The sequence below is a fragment of the Mytilus trossulus genome, chromosome 3 (assembly GCF_036588685.1).
Source record: "Mytilus trossulus isolate FHL-02 chromosome 3, PNRI_Mtr1.1.1.hap1, whole genome shotgun sequence".
Classification (NCBI taxonomy): Eukaryota; Metazoa; Mollusca; class Bivalvia; order Mytilida; family Mytilidae; genus Mytilus; species Mytilus trossulus.
The window spans coordinates 5,129,153-5,144,686 of NC_086375.1; the positions used below are offsets into that span (position 1 = coordinate 5,129,153).

At 35.3% G+C, this 15,534-nt stretch overlaps 1 protein-coding gene across 1 annotated transcript; it reads right to left on the minus strand.

The window, feature by feature from the left end:
• Positions 1 to 475: 475 nt before the first annotated feature.
• On the minus strand, positions 476 to 14,377 carry LOC134710035 (GTPase IMAP family member 4-like). The gene is made up of 2 exons (XM_063570186.1): positions 14,270 to 14,377; positions 476 to 1,615 (listed from the first exon to the last, which is right to left on the minus strand). The coding sequence occupies exon 2, from the start codon at positions 1,613 to 1,615 to the stop codon at positions 779 to 781; it is 837 nt and encodes a 278-aa protein (XP_063426256.1). The 5' UTR covers positions 14,270 to 14,377; the 3' UTR covers positions 476 to 778.
• Between the last annotated feature and the right edge of the window lie 1,157 nt (positions 14,378 to 15,534).

Here is a 15,534-nt window from a genome sequence, read left to right on the forward strand (position 1 = left end):
TTCCCCTCCATATTTATATACCATCATACACCATTTAGTGTCTCTAGAATAAATTTAACATTGATGTTCTGGAATGTTCTGTGAAAATTCAAAGTGTTGACCTTTTTGCATTGTTTCCATGGTAACAAGAGCTATTTTAGAAATTCCAACGCCAAATGCCACATCTTTTAATGTTGCTCATCGTTACTGTGAAGTTTCCTGAAGTTTGGAGCATTTTGAGAATTTCGAAATTTTTGGAAATTTTTGGTGTAGTTTCCATGGCAACATAGTAGTTCCAATGAGAGCCAAAATCATCCAACACCTGTACATAGAACTCGCCTGGACAAAATTTGTTGCAAGAAAAATAATAATAAGAAAAAAAAGAAACGTAGAATAACAATATGCCACCCCAACTCCGTTGAGGGTGCCATAAAAAGAAACAGAGGAAAAGCAATATGTCACCCGACATTGTCGATCGGGTGACATATTAATGATAATAAGAAAAAAAGAAACGAACAATAACAATATGTCACCCCAACTCCGTTGAGGGTGCCATAATAAGACAAAAAGAAACGAACAATAACAATATGTCACACAAACTCCGTTGAGGGTGCCATAATAATATGAAAAAAAGAAACGAACAATAACAATATGTCACCCCAACTCCGTTGAGGGTGCCAAAAAAAAAGAATCGAACAATAATAATATGTCACCCCAACTCCGTTGAGGGCGCCATAACAATGCTATAAATGTCATTCACTTATGTCGAGTGACAATGTATGTATGCACTGCAGTTTGATCACCAAAGAGATTCCTCGGGAATGTCAAAATCGGATTCGTTGAATAGTGGGTGGTTTGGTGGTACTTTATGAGAATACAGCTTCATCTTGTAATATAGGCTCGTTACATATCCGCTGTCATTTACTTTCTTCTCAAGTTCTCTTCTATCAGATACTAATTTCAATATTTCTGCTGCCTGATCGTAACTCTCATTTGTATAACATTTTTTGTCATTTTTTTCAATCATTTGGTCAATAACTACAAGTAGTTTTTCCACTTGTTTGTCGTCTCTAGTTTCATTGTTTAAAGTCACAAACCTGTTATCACAGAATTCCAAAAAAGATTTCAGATATTGTGGAAGCGTGTTAATGTATTCATCGATGCTCGGCACTTCTTCGCCTCTATCTTCAAAATCACTTTCCCAAAGATCGTATTTTGTGAAAATAACAACAACATACTTCAAAATGTCAAAGCCAAAGTACTGAACATAATGCTTCAATGTTTGTATATCTTCAGTAGTAAAACGACCAACAGGAACCGTGAGTACAAAAGCGTGCGGTCCAGGAAATGTATATGTAATGCACTTTTTAACTTCGTCTTGCGTCTTATGATTATCGAGTTTCGAATCAGTATCAAACACTCCTGGTGTGTCAATGATTCGTATTTTCCTACCAAATCTGGTGTTTTCTTTTTGCGTGCATTCTTTTTTTACAGATGACCCCTTACAGGCAAATTCAAACGGTTTAATTTCATCACCGTGTCTGAGCCCAAGTATCGTATTACCAGTTCTACTTTTACCTGCTCCAGTTTTACCCAGTAACACTATTCGAAGTTCGTCTTCTTCACACTCTGCCATCTAAATGAAATGCAATGATTAAGATTAAGATTTGAACATGACCAGTTCTATTTAATAAAAGGTAAAATCACAAAAATACTGAACTTCAAACCAGAAAGTTCCTACACAAATGAAAACACCAAAAGCCCAAATACACCAAACGAATGGATAACTACACTCATATTCCTGACTTGGTACAGATGTTTTTAACGAAATGCAATGATTTAGATTCAAAATTGAACAGGACCAGTTCTATTCAATACTTATTTGTTAAACTGAATTTTCATTTTTTTTCTATTGTTGTTGTGTAATATTTTCTTAAATAAGGAGAATGTTGCGTCACGACTGTGACACATATAATTATTACTGGGTTGTACATACATGAGTAACACGAAGGATGTCACGTGTGGAGTAGAATTGACGTACCCTTCCATAATACCTGAGATCACCCCCAGTTTTTGGTGGGGTTCGTGTTGCTTAGTCTTTATTTTTTTTATGTTGTATCTTGAGTACTATTGTTGTATGTCTTTTTCCTTTTTTAGACATGGCATTGTCAGTTTATTTCGATTTATGTATTTTACTGTCACTCTGGTCTCTTTCGTCCCTCTTTTGAGCACGCAAATCTTTTTACCCCGCTACATTTTTAAAGTGGTGTCTGTCCCAGGTTGAAAGCAAAATAACGAACGAAAAACAAATATATATTACACAACAAAGAAACCACAACCACTGACACATTCTCCTAACTTTGGACGGGAACATATATAATGTAGAGGGGTTAAACTCGTTTGAAGGCACCAACACTCCATCCAACCTAGGACAGTGTTGTAATTGAACAACACACGAACAAACTATATGCATGCTTATAGCGGTGTATCTATCTCCGGACGGTGAAACACCTTAAATTTGAAATAACGCATGTTGTGATATAACTCATTTACTATTTATAATTAAGACCTAGGGTCTTTTGATTTGAGGTCCTTAATTTATGACCTTGAAGAAAGTAAAAAATCACAAAAATACTGAACTTAGAGAAAAATCGATTCGGAAAGTCCATAATCACATGGCAAAATCAAATAACAAAACGCATCAAAAACGAATAGACAAGAACTGTCATATTCCTGACTTGGTAAAGACATTTTCAAATGTAGAAATGTGGATTAAACCTGGTTTTATAGCGCTAACCCTCTCACTTTGATGACAGTCTCATCAACTTCCGATATATTTACAATGATGCGTTAACTAAACAGACACAATCAATAAAATAGTCAAAATATGTGTAAAGCAGTCATCATCGTGTAACAATTTTAAAAGGAACAATTTAACAGAACACAAAAACATCTATCTACAAAAACATTCATTGATTTGCATGTCTGACGTCAGAAAATTTTACACGTCACATATATTTGTCGTTGAATGAACATATAAACAATTTTAAAATTTCATATAGGCAATGTTAGCATACAGGGTTAAAAAATCAAAAGTATGTAAGAATAAATTTTAGAAATAGACCGACATTTAAAATAGACTGAAAAAGGTGATAGGTAAATTTGACGTTCTAGATTTTTGATCTTTGCTTTTACATCATATGTATATCTTATATAGCCATGGAAATGTTTGAATTAGGCTGCATGCGACTTGACCATTAATAAGCTAACCAGAAGTGACATTGTGTAGACCGGAAATAGCGATTTTTGTACTTATTTAATGTTATTGAACCATATATTTTTGGAATCAGTGTCTATCAAATAGTACCGGAAGTGACATTTTTCAAACCGGAAGAAAAAAAATCTTTTGATAGATTTTGATTGGTGGAAAGACCTTCAAAAGAGGGACGAAAGATACCAAAGGGAAAGTCAAACTCATAAATCGAAAATAAACTGACAACGCCATTGCTAAAAACGAAAAAGACAAACAGACAAACAATAGTACACATGACACAACATAGAAAACTAAAGAATAAACAACACGAACCCCACCAAAAACTAGGGGTGATCTCAGGTACTCCAGTAGGGTATGCAGATCCTGCTCCACATGTGGCACCCGTCGTGTTGCTTATGTGATAACAAATCCGGTAAATAGTCTAATTCGGTAGGTCACATTCATAAAAGGGAAGGAGATTGTAGTTACGACGTAAGGAACATGTCCTATATCATTTGTGAAACGGTTATTCCATAACGGTCAACCAACTGGTAAAATTTACGAAGAGATGAATTCAACTTCACCATTTGGAACTCTTGGTTTAATAGGTTCCTTGTATGCCGCAACCCTATATCAAGAAAATCATGATAGAAAATGCAAGCACGGGAATATCGTATCAATTGGGAGATATATACCCCGTATGCAGGTGCTGCTGGAATGTTGTTACTTAAGCCTCGGTCACACCTTACCGGAAAGCACGAACGGTCGTCTAACGGATGAAAATAAAAGTTGTCCGTTGACAAAATTGTTATCCCAAGGGAGTCCGTTGATGATCTGAACGAATAAAACGGACGTGTAACGGATGCATAACGGACACACACCGGATATGCAGTGTACGAGAAACGGACACGTACCGGACAGAACGGACGACGGACGTACATCCAACGGACGAGTACCGCATAAAGCGGACACCTAACGGAAGCGTACCGGATAAAACGGATGGACACGATATACGGAAAACTAAAAAGCGACAATAATAATACATGCAAATCGCATAAATATTCAAAATGTTTCTGTGTAAGTTGTTTTAGTTTGTTCTTCAAAATTCCACCAAAGGGCAGTGTCTGGCCTGAATAAGAACTGTTTGATTGTGAAGACGTGCCTATACCATAAGATTGATTATGAATAATAAGAATTCATGAACCTTAAGAAATCTGACATACCAATAATTGGCATTTCTGACGCGAAATTTTCAATTGGCATTTATCCGTTTCAGATCCGTTCATCATCCGTTTTATCCGTTATACATCCGGTAGAAGTCCGTTTTCATCCGTTCAACATCCGTTTTATCCGTTAAACGTCCGGTAGAAGTCCGTTGGTGAATTTATCTTCCAGACCTCCAACGGATGTATAACGGGCACGTTACGGATACAAAACGGAAACGAAACGGACGAGTGCCGTACAAAACGGACGCCTAACGGACGTTCAACGGACATTTTATCCGTTGGACGTCCGTTCAAAGTTTTGAATATTCTCAAAATTTTCCACCGGACAGAACGGACGTCGACGGATAAAACGTACGCTTAACGGACATGCAACGGATATGGACGGACGACTAACGGATAAGAACGGACGTCTAACGGATATGAACAGATTGAAAAAAAGTTATCCGTTAGGGATCCGTTCGAGCTATCCGGTAAGGTGTGACCGAGGCTTTAGAAATTAAAAGTTCACAATTAGAAAGCTGTATCTCTTTTGTCGTAAAGTTTTGTTTTCAACCGACTCTCATTGTCATTTTTTACATGTAAGTCAAGATATGTGGCCGACTTAACTGTATCTGTAGTATCCTTTATCTCTAGTTCGATGGGATAGATGCGTTCCACAAAATATCCAAATTTTGAATTATTTAGTGGAAGAACATCATCTATATAGCGGAAAGTAGAGTTAAAGGATATCGCTAACTTCTTATCTTTTTCTTAAGAAGGTCTTGAATGAAGTCAGCCTCATAATAATGAAGAAAAAAGTCGGCAAGTAAAGGAGCACACTTTGTTCCCATTAGAATGCCGACAGTCTGTTGAAAAACACGTCCTCCGAACGTAACAAATATGTTGTCAATCAACAAATCAAGCATCTTGATAATATATAATAGAAGAAAGAAATTTTGATTTTTTTTACAAAATTAAAATATTGTAAAGTGCCCAAGGCTCAAATTGTTTAGCTTTAATCAAGAATTCGTTTCATTATCGGTGCAATTTTTTAGTATGACTTCCTTTAAGGGATTGCATTATGGATACATTTAGGTAATGTAGGGACTATCAAATTATACTGGAAAGTTAAAGAAATAATGGTGTAGATATCATATGACCCAACATGTCGTTTTGTTTATTTACAGTTCAAATAAATAAGCTCTATAGTATGGTTACAACAAATATAAATAAGGACATTAGGTAGGAGAGCAAATTACACAGCTCTCCATTCAAGTCACAATTAATGAATAAAACGTAAACAATTATAGGTCAAAGTACGACCTTCAACAAAAATTATTCCATAGACACTGTTTGAATCCAACTATTAACATCAAATACGATTTCATTAAATAAGATCATTAACAAAATTAAAATACTAAAAATAAATGCCTTTAAAATAAAATTGAAAGGGTCAACTTGATTTAATTCTCTATGTAAATAATATTCTTACCAATGGTGGATCCAGTAATCTGAAATGTTCTGTTAGTGTATTAGCTTTAAGATCTACATTTTTAGTTTAAAGGACTTATTTCTTTCATTCCGTTTTGAATTACTTTGGTAATGTTTATTTTTTACAGCAGTTTTATTTATTCAAATCATAACTTTAACAGTACCAAGTAACTACATAAGTACACTTCAATGTATTTTGATAGTTTAACTTTTTATAAGTTTTAATCATTTTCAATAATAATCTGTAATCCATACTAGCTGATATACTCATAAATCGAAACCTAAGAAACGCCATAGGCTATATTTGACATGGAGTTTGGTTTTTGAAGCGGATAAAAGACGATCAAGGTTAGACAAAGTATGATTTGTTTTTTGAGAATTGATTGCATCAAATAATGTATTGCACGGAAGGAACCGAACCATAATCTATTTACACCAAACAGAAGCGGACTAGTTTTCCGTGTTGCCAATTTTGAGACTTCAAATACAAGTGTCAGGATTGAACAGCTCAATACTATTCTCTTTTTTTTTATATAAATTATACCGTTTGTTTTCCCGTTTGAAAGGTGACTGGGATGGAAAGTTGTCTCATTGGCACTCATACCACATCTTCCTTTACCTTTGAAGAATCATAAAAGATAATACAAGTATCAAACGATGCATCTATATTTCACTTTAAATGACCAAATATAAAAAAAAACTAAAGTCTCTAAGGAGCCTGTGTCGCTCACCTTGGTGTTTGTCCATATTAAACAAAAGACACAGATGGATTCATGACAAAATTGTGTTTTGGTGTCAGATGGTGATGTGTTTGAAGTTCTTACTTTACTGAACGTTCTTGCTACTTACAATTATCTCTATCTACAATGAACTTGGCCCATTAGTAACAGAGGAAAATATTTTGTAAATTGACTATAAAGGGCAATAACTCCTTAAGGAGTCAACTGACAATTTTGGTCATGTTGACCTATTTGTAGATCTGACTTTGCTGAACTTTATTGATGTTTACAGTTTATCTCTATCTATAAAAATATTCAAGATAATAACCAAAAACGGTAAAATTTCTTTAAAAATTACCAATTCAGGGGCAGCAATCCAACAACCCGTTGTCTGATTCGTCTGAATATTTCAGGGCAGATAGATCTTGACTTGATTAACAATTTAACGCCTATGTTCTATTTTTAGTCATAGCCACCATCTTGGTTGGTTGGCCTGGGCATCCCACACATTTTTAAAACTAAATACTCCAATGATAATTGTGGCCAAGTTTGGTTAAACTTGGTCCAGTAGTTTCAGAGAAGATTTTTGTAAAAGATTACAAAATACTACGAAAAATTGGTAAAAAATGACTATGAAGGACAATAACTCCTTATGGGGTCAACTGACCATTTTGGTCATGTTGACTTATTTGTAAATCTTACTTTGCTGAACATTATCGCTGTTTACAGTTTATCTCTATCTATAATAATATTCAAGATAATAAGCAAAAACTGCAAAATTTCCTTAAAATTACTAATTCAGGGGCAGCAACTAAACAACGGGTTGTCCGATTTGTCTGAAAATTTCTGGGCAGATAGGTTTTGACCTGATTAACAATTTTACACCATGTCAGATTTGCTCTAAATGCTTTGGTTTTGGAGTAATAAGTCAAAAACTGCATTTTATCCCTATGTTCTATTTTTAGCCATGGCGGCCATTTTGCTTGGTTGGCCGGGTCACCGGACACATTTTTAAATTAGATACCCCAATGATGATTGTGGCCAAGTTTGATAAAATTTGGCCCAGTAGTTTCAGAGGAGAAGATTTTTGTAAAAGTTAACGACGACGGACGGTTGATTGTTGGTTGCTTAATGTCCAGCGTCAAATATTTCATGCATATTCAGCACGAGAACAAATTAACAATGAATATAATAAGAAAGTCCGCTAATAGAAGTCAACTGAGTTGCAGGTTGGTAAATTTTGACTGCTATTGGAAAATGAGGGTATAATAGGAGAAGACTGAAATCTAGACTTGCTACAGGCCATTTCGGACCCTCAAAGAGTTATTACAAGGGTTCTTAACATCAATAGGTGTGACACTCTCTCTACACGAGGCATAGGATTTAACGTCCCCATTCTGACCGGACGTGGCTGCGTACTCGATACATCCCGCACAGCCAAACGGACCCCCTTTTTAGCAAGGATTTTACTGAATGTTAACGTAACCTTTTTCATACCGGACGTAGCTGCGAACTTGATACATCCCGCTGCGTGCGTGTGTGTGCGGGATGTACCAAGTATGCAGCCACGTCCGATATGGTAAAGGTTACGTGGACATTCAGTAAAAAATCAGGCAAAAATTCAGTAAAAATTCAGTAAAAAATAACGTTCAGTTTGTTCATTCAAACAATGTGTATCTAAGGTTTGCGGTCTAGAACTTACGACTAAGATGAGTCGTACGTAAAATTGAGAATGGAAATGGGGAATGTGTCAAAGAGACAACAAGCCGACCATAGAACAGATATCAGCAGAAGGTCACCGATAGGTCTTCAATGCAGCGAGAAATTCTCGCACCCGGAGGCGTCCTTCAGCTGGCCTCTGAACAAATATATATACTAGTTCAGTGATTATGGACGTCATACTAAACCCCAAATTATACACGAGAAATTAAAATTAAAAATAATACAAGTGTCTAACAAAGGCCAGAGGTTTCTGACTTGAGGCAGGCGCAAAAATGCGGCGGGCTTAAACATGTTTATGAGATCTCAACCCTCCCCCTATACCTCTAGCAAATGTAGATTAGTAAACGCATAACAAAACGCACATTTACATTCAGTTGAAGAGAAGTAGACTGTTTGTAATTGACTTGACTTGGCTTGGTGGTAAGTTATTTTGTAAAACTGACTAAGTCACTTAGAGTTAAAAAGTTCGTATAACTTGACATTTTTTTATACAAGAAAATTTCATAGATTTCTAACGGTATCACGTAACTTGTGTGTAAACTGAAAATCGGACGCAGTAAAACAGGCTATTTCGGAAATGTAACAGTATAATCAGATATACTAGTATAGGTGCAAGATATTTGGGATAACGCACGCATCTTTGATTCCTGATAATTTTGGAGGGCATATTTTAAGAATAGCCACCACGATACAAACAAATCAGTTTCATCAGCTATATCGATTGATTGATTGATTGTTGGTTGCTTAACGTCCAGTGGCAACTATTTCATGCATGTTCAGATGCATGCATAAATCAATTACCCCAATAAGTACCAAAGGGAATGTCTACAAATGTACAGCTGTTACAATAACCTTCGGGAGTTTAGATTAACATTTGTTACTCTATCATTGTTGTGTATAACTACATCACTTTGACAACAACCAAACAACATGATTAAAAAGAAAGAAAACTTAGGAAATAAACAGAACTAGTTGCAGTAAAAAATTGAATGCTTCTTTTTGTAACTTCAGTGGGGTGTAAAAGCGTTGACCGAAGTACATTTTGTATGAAACGCGCTTTATTCTAAAATTGTATGCACGGTCAACGCTTTTACAACCCTATGAAGTTACAAAAAGAAGAATTCAATACTTATAATTAAAAACCAATTCTTCAGAGAACAATTGAAGGTCTTTCCACCTCGATAATAAGAATGAAATTTAAAAAAACGATGTTAGAAAATGTCACTCCTGGTTGATGTAATTTGGTTCTTCAAATTGATATAAAAAATAAGATTAATAGGTATATGTAGAAGACTTAATTGTTTTATTATGAACAGAAAGCAACAAAATCTAGAACGTCAAATTGACCTTTGACCTTGACCTCAATTTCAAGGTCATAGGTCAGTGATCTCAAATGAAAAGACTCTAGGTCAATCATTTATATGGTTGTAGAGAAATACTGATTTACTGATTTCAAATACATAAGGAGAGAACAGTCCTATAAGGGTTAACCAAAATACTTCGACTGAAACAGGTTGAAGTTGCGCCTTTTTGTAAACAGTAATTTGGCAAACAAATCATATCATTAACTGTAACAGTTTCTTTTGAATAACGATAACAAGCAAAATTCAAAATTTATAACATGACTGTTGAGATTATCGCTGGAACATAACGTTCCAACTATTGAACATGTCTATTGTCGACGTCGTATTGTCAGTGACGTCGCCTTGGGCGGAAATACGTACTTGTATATTAAATGTAATGGCTGAACAGTTGTTGTAATATCGTTGACTGAACTATCATCTATATTTATGGTGCCTTGACCAGGATCTCGTAAAATTGAAATCAGTCCGATCGGGGAACAGAAGCGCTGTTACCAGATTATTCCGAAGATTAGATGAAGCCAAGGAAAATTCGAATTTCGACGAAGAAGAAGTTATTGCAACACTCGGAAAACTAGTGCAAAAACAAACATTGTTTGAGGACTTAAACGAACAAATTCTAAAGTTAACAGAACCGGAAAATTTGGAAAATGAGATAATAGATTCAGATGAATATTCAGTGGATATGGAAACAACGATTCGCCACATACGTAAGTTCATACAAAATGTCCAAACACCGCAGTCCCGTCATATTGATTCACATACAACAACCCACACATTAAATCCAGAAACTATACCGTTTGTTCCAACGCACATCATAGCCAACCCACACAACGCACAGTCGTTTGAGAACCCGTCTGTACAAGCCAGTCATACGTTCAACACACAGCAAAGTACATTTTTGTCAGCTAGTAGTCACCGCCTACCAAAACTTTCGCTTCCAATATTCTCAGGCAACATTTTAGAATGGCAAACTTTCTGGGACTCATATGAGTCGGCCGTACACCTTAACTTGTCACTTACAAATGTACAAAAATTCAATTACTTGAAAGCACAGCTAGAACATGAAGCACTAGATCCTTTTGCAGGGTTCGCACTAACATGACCTTGACCTTTGACCATGATCTCAATTTCAAGGTCATAGGTCAGTGAACTCAAAATAGAAGACCGGCGGTCAATCACTTGTATGGTTGTGGAGAAATGCTGATTTGAAATACATAAGGGGAGAATTAAAACTCCTATAAGGGTTAACTAAAACACTTTGACTGAAATAGGTTGAAGTTGCGCCTTATTGTAAACAGTTATTTGGCAAACACATCATATCATTTACTGTCACAGTTTCAGTGGAATAACGATAACAAGCAAAATTCAAAATTTAGAACATGACTTTGACCTTTGACCTTGACATCAATTTCCTTCTAATGGACCAAGGACTTCATATCAAAAGACTATTGACCTCTACGACTTATAACGTAGAAACAAATTGCCTATCTTCAATTTTCAAAGGGCAATAACTCCTATAAGATGTCTTCCGATCACTCAAGTCAAATAAACTAAATCATTCGCAAGAGTAGACAAACAATTTGGTGAAAACTGTTCGTTAAAATCTTTTACGGTTTTAGATATATAGCGATAACAAGAAAAAGGGGACGCGGGGAGATAACTCTTATAAGAAAAAGTGTTCGGTCACACAGGGTGAGTTTTGAAACCCCCATTACTGTACAACATCATTGGCCAAAAAATCCATTCGATATGTTGTAAGACAAAAAAGCATCTCAGACGGCAGAAGAAAAAAAAAATAATCAGAAGAAAAACAAAAGGTCTTTCCACGAAAAGTGGAAAGACCTAATTACATGTTTTAGCTAGGATCATGAAAACACAATTTTATCAAGTTCGATCAAATTTTAATAATGATAAAATTGAGAATGGAAATGGGGAATGTGTCAATGTGAAAACAACCTGACCATAGAATAGACAACAGCCGAAGGCCACTAATGAATGATAATATTTTATTTATGGTTAATTTCATTTAAAATGCACGTGTTCGTCCTAAACACACACCTGTTCGTTATTCAAAGTATCGGAAAATAGGAATTATGTGTCCAACAGTTCAGCAAAAATGCACACACGTTACAACTCATCACTGTTGGGTTGCTGACCAAATATAAAGTCATTCTGTAATGCTCAACAAATGTGTGATGACAAATTTTAAGATCGCGCATCTAATTTATTGAAATATTCAAAATATCGGCAAACAGGATTGACACGCAAGATGGTTAAAATAGTTTGGGTATACTATTAAAAAATGTAAATGATAAATAGGTACTATATAGTATACCCTCACTCCTACAACTTGAGGAATGGGAACTATATTGTAATTTACTTGTCCGTTCATTCTTTAATCAAATATTCCCATCACGCTTTTGTCAGGTACCATGAAACAGAATGACTAAATAAACCGCTTCGGCGGTCTCTTGGTAGCGTGTTCGTCTGGAGTGTGGGAAATTAAATATTTACTAGAACACACCCGCGAAATCGCGGGCATATACAGCTTATGAACTGCTGTAGGATGATTGTTTGGTAAAAGATATTATGTATTGAGAATTACATAAAAGGTATCTCCCTTTTTCCAAAGTCCGATATTTGTTTCCTTTCTGCTAAATTCAATTATATTCGTGTATCTGGCCTACGACCACAATTATTCTGCTCCTTTGCTACAGTGCTTCTTTTAGTAAAAGTCAAATCAAATTAAAAATTTGAACCATTTCAAACATGAAATTAATGTAACTTCTTATATATTGACCATTATTAGTCTAAAAAATATGCTTCTATGACAATCCATCAGTGCTTTTTTTTGAGAGCCTTATTAACATGCCAATGGTAGGATTTGAATCAAGTATAAATGACAAATACCGACTAAGGCTAATTTGAGAGGTTGTCGATCGGAGGGGTCCTGATCCCGAAATCCCGGGCTTTAAACCATGAAATCCCGAGATGCAGATTTTAAAGAAATTCATAACCCGAAATCGAAAAATATATTTCCGGATCCCGTAAAGATCAATCCCCAAATCCCGAGCTTAAAAACACTTGATCCCGACGCCCCGAAAAAGGTCCTGCCTCCCTGTAATCTCTACCTTACTTTAATTTTTGCCAAATAACTATTTTCCATTTTAACAATAGATTATATATAGAAATCAATCAATCAATCAATCATGTAGATAAACGTGAAAAATATTTATCCTCTCTAAGGGATATAATTTATAGTTGTGATTTTTGCGATCTAAACACCATGATATGGAGAATGCTCTACGATTGGTTGTACTTGTGTCACATGTTTTACTTATTTTAGTATAAATGCAACTGGTATGACCCCTTAAATAGTATAATGTTATAACATTTAAAAAAAAAACCAGTAGACAGAATACAGAGATTCTCTATATATTAAATGATGAAATAATTGTCCTCTCTAAGGAGGTATAAAAGTTGTGGTTCTTGCGATCTTAACACCATGACATGGAGAACGCTCTGATTGGCTTATCTATTTTTCTTTTTTTTGTTATCTATCATACGATTGGTTGTATTTGATCATGTTTCAAACAGGAAGTCTTATCTATGACTAAAAGTCAGTCTGATGACGGAATCATTTCCGGTCTCCTTTTTTGTCATTTTTCTCCCAAAATAACTCAATCTGAATAATCATAAGAATAGATGACAAATGCGGCTATGCATGTTACCTATAGGACACAGAGGCATGATGATTGATTTATTGTGGAAGGAAGAGAAGCGACACCCACAATGAGGTCTTCTCGTTTAATAGTATAGATAGCTTTCTTCGCTATAGCACGCATTAGTAATGAGTAATACCAAAGAATGGTCGACTCGGAGTCAGAATAATGTGTTGTCATAGGGTGACACGCTTTCCATTTGTTAATTTGTGTGTAAGCACAATGAAAGTCCGGCCTAGCGTGTCGGACTAATATGCAGCATGATTAATATTCATAATTTACATTCACATGATCTCGTCCTGAATATGCATACGCAATTTGCCGATGGACGTTAAGCATCCATCATCATCATACATTTGGTAAGGAGCTTGACAGTGAAGAACTGTAACATGTGAACTCTAGGTGAGAATCCAGGACTTTGAAAAGACCACAAGGTGAAACTAGTAAAAAGTCTATGCATTTAGCACGCATGACGCTCCATAAGGAGGACCAGAACCCCTGTCCATACCACACCTTAAATTCGCCCTCAACTATTTTTGGATCTGTTAGACACCGCTACATCCAGTTAACTGATTTTTTTAGGCATTGAATGAACTCTTCCATATTTTTGTCAAACTTTTTTAATTACTACTGAACAGCGTGATCAGAAAAACTTGCCTTAAATTGAGGTTCGGATTACCTAGGATATCGAATTAAAAAAACAACTGAAAGCTGTTTTAAATATGAGTCCTTTTAATAAATGATTACACATTGACAAAAAGTATATAATTAGAATATAAGAAATCGGAAATAATTTACTGAACTTTAATCTTACCTCGTTCACATGTAAATACAATCAAATTGTCAATTAATTCTAGCTATTTTCAACTTCACATGTGGCTAACATTGATCTACACCATCTTTTATTCCTTCTTAATACTAGAAGAAAAAAATATTCATATAGAAAAACCCGAAAAAGTATAAAGCTCCTCCCACTTAATATAGACAGGTTGATTGACATGGATGAATATCGGAACCTAAAGCGTTGTTTAATGAATAGGTGGCGGTGGGTAATTCGTTAAAAATACCTGAGTATTCGTTTCTTTATAAAATTATATTACTTATTTTACGGAATTGTCGGAAAATTACTATTAACTAGGTATTAACTATTTTACTGCAAGTGTGCATTTCCCCCGTAAAAAGAATATTTGCCGGTTAAAAGTTTTAAAAATAATGTTTTTACTGGAAGCAATCATTTTCTTTTTCTTTCTGTGCCAACATTCAAAATGTAGATAAAGGAACATGTTCACATAGCTTCTATTTGTATGAATGTGACCTACCACATTAGACTATTAATCGGGTTTGAAATAACATGAGCAACACGACGGGTGGAGCAGGATCTGCTTACCCTTCCGGAGCACCTGAGATCACCAGTTTTTGGTTGGGTTCGTGTTGCTCAGTCTTTAGCTGTCTATGTTGTTTCTTGTGTACTATTATTTGTCCGTTTGTCTTTTTCATTTTTAGCCATGGCGTTGTCAGTTTATTTTCGAGTAATGAGTTTGACTGTAACCCAGAGGAACACTGTTCCTCAGGTATCTTTCGCCCCTTTCTCTCATAACATATAAAAGATAAAATATCGCAATATTAACTGATATTTTGTGTATCCATTAAAATTTGATGCAATACATTGGAAACATTAAACCTGGCAATTTGTTCAGAATGCGGTTGCACATATACTATATAAAAAAAGAAGATGCGGTACGATTGCAAATGAGACAAATATCCACAAGGGAGCAAATGACACAGACATTAACAGATATAGGTCACTGTACGACTCTCAACAATGAGCAAAGCCCATATGTTTATTACAGGTTACTTTAATCCTAGTATGAAATCAATTTCATCCGAGCACACATATCTGTTTTCTTCTTTCTCATGCATGTGATCATTTTTTTATAATAAGGAATCTACTAAACAAAATTTCAAATGAAGATAGTTGTAAACTGCTTCCCAAAACATAATGAATTGACCAAAGTTACTAATGTCAAGCTATCGAGCTTAACATGGTCTGCTTAAAATTTTAAAGGCCTTCTCAGACAT

What these genes read in the sequence shown, in the direction of transcription:
- LOC134710035 (XM_063570186.1), bottom strand. Translation starts at nt 1,615, where the DNA reads ATGGCAGAGTGTGAAGAAGACGAACTTCGAATAGTGTTACTGGGTAAA.